The sequence below is a fragment of the Chiloscyllium plagiosum genome, chromosome 20 (assembly GCF_004010195.1).
Source record: "Chiloscyllium plagiosum isolate BGI_BamShark_2017 chromosome 20, ASM401019v2, whole genome shotgun sequence".
In the NCBI taxonomy this organism is placed as follows: domain Eukaryota; kingdom Metazoa; phylum Chordata; class Chondrichthyes; order Orectolobiformes; family Hemiscylliidae; genus Chiloscyllium; species Chiloscyllium plagiosum.
The window spans coordinates 8,006,559-8,014,450 of record NC_057729.1 but is presented as its reverse complement, the minus strand read 5'-3'; the positions used below and the strand labels follow the sequence as shown (position 1 = coordinate 8,014,450).

At 39.6% G+C, this 7,892-nt stretch overlaps 1 protein-coding gene across 1 annotated transcript; it reads left to right on the top strand.

Moving 5' to 3' along the window:
- Nucleotides 1-1,169: 1,169 nt before the first annotated feature.
- On the top strand, nt 1,170-3,816 carry LOC122559946 (troponin C, skeletal muscle-like; the record flags this gene model as incomplete). Its single annotated transcript, XM_043710056.1, has 4 exons — nt 1,170-1,335; nt 1,455-1,557; nt 3,305-3,441; nt 3,767-3,816. Coding segments are annotated over 4 exons (456 nt in total), but the record flags the coding sequence as incomplete, so codon positions are not given.
- Nucleotides 3,817-7,892: the final 4,076 nt, after the last annotated feature.

The window sequence follows — 7,892 nt, the reverse complement described above, 5'->3', positions numbered from 1 at the left end:
AAACTTTCCTCATTCCTGAAGAAGGGCTTATGCCCGAAACGTCGATTCTCCTGTTCCCTGGATGCTGCCTGACCTGCTGCGCTTTTCCAGCAACACATTTTCAGCTCCAGTAGATTATAAAATACTAGAGTACAAGAAAAAGCACTGTTTGTTCCCTTGAGCTCATTTGGAACAGGGCAACAGGCCAAGTCGATGCCAGCCTGACAGCAGGGTGGGACATTAAAATGACAGGTCACTAAAAGCTCAGGGACATTCTGGTGAGCTGTGCTGAAGTGTTCAGCAAAATGTTCCACCAGCCTGTGTGTTTGTTCTTCCCAATGTACAGGAGACTCCACTTTGTGCTTATTGTGTGGTGTTATTTCTTCAATGAACCCTCCAGGAGCAACCAGGATAAGTATGTCAGGTAAAGTCACCCTTCTACTTTCTTATCAATTAAGAAGGACTATTGCTTTATTACATTACGCATCTACTTAATTCACAAAAGTAGTGCTTAACTTTTTAGCTGTTTCTCTTCTTGCTTTGTACCCACACTTTCTTATTCCGAGTTTGATAAGATATGGAGTTGGGAAAAGCACAGCAGGTCGAGCAGCATCAGAGAAGTAGGAGAGTCGACATTTCGTCGAACCCTTCATCATAAGTCCTGCTCCTCTGATGCTGCTTGGCCTGTTGTGCATTTTCCAGCTCCACGTTTTATCAATTCTGACTTTGCAGCATTTGGAGTCTTCACTTTTTCCTTCCATTATTAGGAATGTTTTTCCTTCAGGTGATGCCTTCCGTGGTGACTTTATTCAATTTTCACGTTAGTCCTGTCATTTTGTCCTTGAGTAGATGTGATAATAAAATCTAATTCTAAATCAATCTTCTCTCATTAGTTCACAATAGTTTACTCCACTTTCACTTATGATTGATTTCTTGGGTTTCCCACAGGTAGCCAAATTTCAGATCAGAACTGTGCACACTAACACTGTTTTAGAATTAATACATTGGGATTGAGCATTGGACTGAATGGCTGTATCTGTGATTAATTACTATGAACTGTGTAACACCAAACCAGCACTGTCCTTACTTAATCTGCATGTAGATGCCTATGTGACAGTGTACATGTATTGACTGACTAAATGCTGAGAATTGTCTGCAACAGATGGAAACAAATAATAACATGATGGTAATTACTGAAATTTGTTATCATAGAGATTAAGGCTATGTTTGAGATGTTTGATACTGATAGTAGTGGTGACATCAATACCAAGAAGTTGTGTCAAATGATGAACATCCTGAGTCCGAACCCCATCAGAGAAGAGTTGAATGCCATCATTGAGAAAGTGGATGAAGATGGTAAGAAAGCATTCCTCTATCATACTTAATAATTACACTTTTTTCAAATGTCATTTCGTTCTCAAATGTTAATGGTTAACAATAGACAGATCTTACATTCCATTGTGCTCTTAACTCAGGAAGTGGCACCATTGACTTTAAAGAATTCTTGGCGATGATGGTGAGGCAGATTAAAAATTGGGTGAAAAAAGAGTTGGCAGAAACATTCCGCAAATTTGATAAGTGAGTTTGACCTTTAACTATGCTGCTGGAAATATAATGTGCATGAATTCCATTTTGATGCAGTAGTTTCTCTGTTGTACACATTGTGAAATAAAATAACTTGGTCAAAGATCAGCACAACAGATGAAAACCAGACCTATTTGAACCTAATTTGGGGGGGGGGGGGGGGGGGGGGGGGCTGCTAGTGGGTCAGCTAGCTCATTTGCTTGGATAGCTAGTTTGCAATGCAAAGTTAACACCAACAGTGTGGGTTTCATTCCAAACCATCTGACAGACTCTCCTTCTCAACTGTCCAATTAGGCATGGTGACCCACAACTAAACTCACTCCCAGTCATCTCTCTCCAATGAGAATGTAGCCCTATGATGTGCTGAGACTTTGGTGACTTTACTTTAAATTAATGTAATTAGACTATTTTAACAATGAAGTATATCTATTATACAAATAATAATAGAAACTTTCAGTAGGTTTAGTATCATCCGCAGAGAGGGAAGAATAGATTTTGTGTTTCCAGTCCACTATAATTTGTCCAGAACAGAAGTGGCTAAAAATATGGAAATATTTGGCACTAGAAAAATTTCTGGCAGAACTAGTAATTGCTAAACACGTATTGAACCGTGGTTCATCCACATTGTCTGTCACATGTATTATCTTTCATCAATTTATAAAAATGGTATAGAGGCACTAGAAATGGTGGTTTGAAGATTAAGAAGAAGAAAGATCGCAGAAATTCTTGGGTATGTACATCAGGAAAGGATTAACAGTGGAGTCAATTTCTCTTCACTAAAGAAGACTAAGGGGTGATCCATAGTGGTCTATAAAATTAATAAGGGTTTTCATAGAGTAGACAGACAGCATGTTTACAATGGGGGAGATGGGGCAACAGTGGAAATGTCACTGGACTAGCTAGCCAATGGCTCACACTAATGTCCCAAGGACAAAGATTCAATTCTCATCCACTCAGCTGGTGAAATAGAAAATTCAAATCGTAAATCTGGAACATAAAACTAATGTCAGTGACGATTGTGACAATTGTCATTGATTGTTGTGAAACCCTATGAGGTTCACGAGTGTCCTTCAAAGAGGATTTTGTGCCATTCTTACCTAGCTGGCCTAGATGTGATACCAGACAATGGAAATGCATCTGTTGACTACACTCTGAAATGGCTAAACAAGCAACTCCATTAAAGACCAATTAGCCATAGGCAGCAATGCTGTCCTTGTCAGCAATGCCCAAATTCATGTAGGAAGTTATGGAGAACATAACTAGAGACCAGAAATAGAAGACAGTCGGAAAAACTTCCATGGCCAAAAATGTGGAACAACAAAGAGTGTGATTAAAGATTATAATTGCAATTAAAGGGGAGCTGGATAGGATTGAAAGAAAAAGGGGATTACACTGACAGATTATTTTTAATTGCTTTCAGAGTACAGGGCCCACTATCCAATTCAGGCCATGAGTAATTTGAGACATTGTGTGGGAAGAGTAGCATGCTTGGATGAAACAGCTGATTTTGGACCAAGGGTTCTGATGTTCTTTCCTGAGATGTTCATGCATCATATGTAGATCTGTTGTACACCAGTGATGAAAATGATTATTATGATTCGATTATATAATGTAAATTTCCAGGCTGGAAGAAAGTGAAATTAGATGGAAACTGATATTTTCTTATCTCACAACTTCTATTTTGATAAGGCAGATAACATTTCTGGATTGGGGATATTCATACTTTTCTTGCTATTTCCAGGAATGCTGATGGATTCATTGACTTTATTGAGCTGATGAACATCATGTATTCTGCTGGGATGCTTGTTACAGATGAGGAAAATGATGAACTCATGAGGGACTTGGACAAGAACAATGATGGCAAACTTCACTTGAATGGTATGTACAAATAATAAAATGAGTTAAACTCATTAATGATATGATGTTGGCTTACTATTGAGTACGGAGAAAGTGAAGACTGCAGATGCTGGAGACCAGAATTGAAAAATGTGTTGCTGGAAAAACACAGCAGGCCAGGCAGCATCCGAGGAGCAGGAGAATCGACGTTTTGGGCATAAGCCCTGAAGAAGGGCTTATGCCCAAAACGTCGATTCTCCTGTTCCTCGGATGATGCCTGGCCTGCCGTGTTTTTCTGGCACCACACTTACTATTGAGTATTTAAAATATGTATCTTTTCAATCAAATATCATCTTCCCTTTTACAGAATGGATGAAGGTGATAGAGAATGTCCAGGAAATGACCAACATTCCTTAGTACTTTATTACTGTCTCATTTCTTTAAGAAGCATCATGCACTTCTCCGATACAAAATCGATTGATCGTATTGTCTTCTGCTTCCAAGATCGCCAAGCATAAATGATTTAACAATTTAATGAATTGTGTGTTGTTGCCCTTCTGAAGTAAACTGATCAGACAACTGAAATATACATGATAATTGCAAAGAATTCAAGATCTGTTAGAGAGGACTGGTGCTACACATGAAGCATTTAGATTCTTAACTATTAAAGTTCTCTTTTAGTGAAGAAGAAGCAACATCCGGTGTTTAAAACTCTTAATGATTTCGCCGCCAGCATAGAACCCTTCACAATTTAGTCAAAACTCTTTCCTAATAAAGTTAATGTCATCTTTTCCAATAAATTGCTGTTGCATTTCATTTGGTGAATTACGTAGATTCTCTGGATTTTTATTCGCTGTTTTCAGCAGGTGACAATGTTCAATTACATCCGTCAAAACAGGTTTATATCTTGGCATCAGAACCATCTACATTTATATGACACACCTTTCACAACCACAGGATCACTCAACAGGTGTTATAGCCAGTGAATTATTTTTAAACAGTAGTCAGTGTTTCATGAAGGAAACATAGTCACCAACATACATGCAGCAAACTTTACATAACTAGATAATCTGTTTCTGTGATGATGTGAGGAATAAATATTGGCCTGCCTTGCCCTTCTTTTTAAATAATGTTCCAGGATCCACAGATGGTGGCTATCATCCAAATGACAAAGTGTCTGTAAGTCAACATTCCCTCAGGTACTAGCCTTTTGTCAGTAGGTCCTCGTGTCAGGCTGGAGACCACATCTTTGCATTCACAGAGAAGAGTGCTTCAAACTGAATCATAGCTCAGTCTGTAGCACAACAAGCTGCTATTGGTGAAAGCTCAATAAATTATTGTACAATTACGTTTAATGTTATTGGCCATGACAAGTCAGCAATTGCCTCACAATCTAAAGCATGACACACACCTAGGAAATCATGGAACAAAAATTATAATGATACATAAATCATGATAATTATATGATGTCTCTAAACATAAATCTAATTCCAAATTCGCAGAAACTTGGCTTTTATCCGCAATGTGTTTGTTAATTAACGAGTGCAAAAATATAAAACCTAGGTGGAGGAATAGAGAATATAGCCCCTCAAATCTACTCTGCCATTCAATTAAATATTGGCAATACTGAAATGAAAATAACATAAAGTAGAATTCAATTGCATTGCAAGCCAATTTTTTCCAGGAATTTTAAGGCATGAAATTACTAATTAACCTTGGCACAATGATCTAAAATAGGTTTGTCTCTGGTTGGTTCCACAACATAAATTCCAGCCTCGCTTTGCAAAGTTTGGATCTACCTAAATTCAAAGTGGAACATCTCACTTTTCCCCAAACTATGCTTCATCTTCTACAATGTTTCTCATGAACTTAACACATATGTATATATCACTTGGCAGCAGATTTGTCTCCCTCACTACTTTCATCCCCATTCAACTTTATGGCAGCTTTGAGAATGTGATATTCATGTAATTTGTATTTAAGTACTCTGCTTTTATGGAGGCTGATTACTCACCATTGTCTTTAACAGGCTGTGAATGTATGTTGCTTATTATTTGGAAACACTAGTATCAAAGGTGGTATAACAGGTATATATGGGTGATTTGGTGGTCTGGAAAGCAAAACCTGCAGTTGTGCACGAAAGCTCTTCTCGATATATAAAAAAATGCTGAGTTGTTCAAGTTGGCAAACCTCTCTGTGGGCCTCTCCTGGGCATGGCCAAAGTAGACATCAATAGGTGCAGACAGAAGTACACCGTAAAGATCATAGTTCCTGCAGCTAACTTTGTGTTCAATGTCAATAAAAAAAAGCACATGGTATCCACCAATACATTTGAGCTATTTAGAGAGAGGTTGGTTCCAAACCAGGGGTTCGGAGTGCATTATTTCCTGCACTAAGTCAATGTTAATTTAATTTCCTCCCTCTCTTTCTACTCTCCCCTTTTTTGTTGCTGTTGTATTTCCTCTGACTTGTTAATTGTCTACTATGTCAAATAGGTGACTAAAAGAACGAGCTGGGTTCTTCAAGTCAGAGGATTTCTTTGTGGGCCTGCTCCTGAGTCTGGCCAAAGTTGCCATCTATACGTCCAGCCAGTGGGCTGTGGAGGTGGTCATAGTTCCCAATTGCCTGTGCCTTTTCCATGGATACGTTAGCACCTGGGTGTCATTATGGAGGGAGCAAACGGTGTCCATCAACACTCTCAAGGCATTTAGAGAGCAGGGTGGAGGGGTGCATTATTTTCCATTCTAATTTTGTATTGATTTAGCTCCTTTCTCTTGACCTACCCCTCCCTAGTGTTGTCATTATGCTGTCATTGGTGTGAAGTGCTTGTAACTTGACATTTTAACTAACGACATGGGTCATTTCGTGTTTTTTTACTTAATAAAATATGGATGATTTGATGCTCATTTATAAAAGAGAACAGGTGCTGTGGCATGGGGGTAGTGTCTCTATCTCTGAGCCAGGAGACCAGATTCATTGCCACCTGCTCCAAAGTTCTGACGTAACATTTATAAATGGGTTAATTCACAACATTAAGAGCTGAGCACTTGTGGTAATCTCCCTAACCCTGACCCAGAGATGAGAGTTGAAGTCCCAACTACCGCAGACATGTGTAATAATGTGACTGGACTGGTTGATTAAAAAGAGTTGAGTTTTAGGCCTTGATGAGCTTTTCTTGTTACTGGTTTTGTTGTTTCAATCGGCTAATGTTGAGAGACATAGATAGAGAGGATAGCCAGAGACTTTTCCCATGAGGGGAATGTCTATCACGAGGGGGCATAATTTTAAGGAAATTAGAGGAAGGTTTAGGGGAAATGTCAGAGGTAGTTTCTTTACTCAGAGAGTGGTGGGAACGTGGAATGCACTGCTGGCAGTGCTAGTAGAGTCAGATACATCAGGGTCTTTTAAACAACTCTTAGATGAGCATATGGAAGTTAGTACAATGAAGGTTAAGTAGGTTAGTCTGATCTTTGAGTAAGATAAAAGGCAAGCACAACATTTAGGGCTGAAGGGCCTATACTGTACAATACTGTTCTATGTTCTATGTTCTGCATTTGATGTAGGATATAAGAAAAAAGAGTTGGGTTCTGGGACTCCTGTGGCACATATTCATACCTCTCAGTCTTAAAACCTGAATTCAAATTTGTCTTGTTCTGGACAAGTGGAATATCATGTCAGAACATATTAATTGCAAATACGTAAGAGTTGGATTCTGTCTGCCAATCATGCATACTGAGGTCGTGGGGGATTGCACCCCCTTTTTTGTTATTTGAGAAGATCATTACTGTTCTTTTGTTTGTACTTCACCTGCACACTCCTGATCTTCGAGGACCCAGTACAACATGGGCTGGCAGACAGATTGAAGGAGCTCCATGTGTGCCTGTTGTGGATCTTGCTAAAGTAGCCATTATTAGACACAAACAACTGCCCTTGGAGGAGATTGTAATCCCAGTTTGCTTGCCTGTCTTTCACGATTACATCCATTCCTGGGTTTACCTGAAGAGGGAACATTCAGAGTCTACATTTCAAGATGTGCAGTTTGCACATTCTCCCCGTGTCTGTGTGGGTTTCCTCTGGGTTCTCCGGTTTCCTCCCACAGTCCAAAGATGTGAAGGTCAGGTGAATTGGCAATGCTAAATTGCCCATAGGTTCGGTACGTTAGTCAGAGGAAAATGGGTCTGGGTGGGTTACTCTTCGAAGGGTCGGAGTGGACTTGTTGGGCCGACAGGCCTGTTTCCACATTGTAGGGAATCTAATATCAGTGGGCCCCTCAAGGGCTCAGGTGCATTATTTCTACCCGCAATGATATTCTGATATTACTTTGAATTTTCCCTTTGTGATGTCGCAACTTCAGTAGGTCAGCATTTTTTTTTCAACAAAAAAAAGTGTTCTGCCCCAGTTTGGGAGGGGTGTAGGTGGGGTGAGGTGAAGGAGGGATCGACTGTGGAGGTTGCCTCCAGACGGGGAAAGCGTCCAGTAGGGAAAGGAGCAAA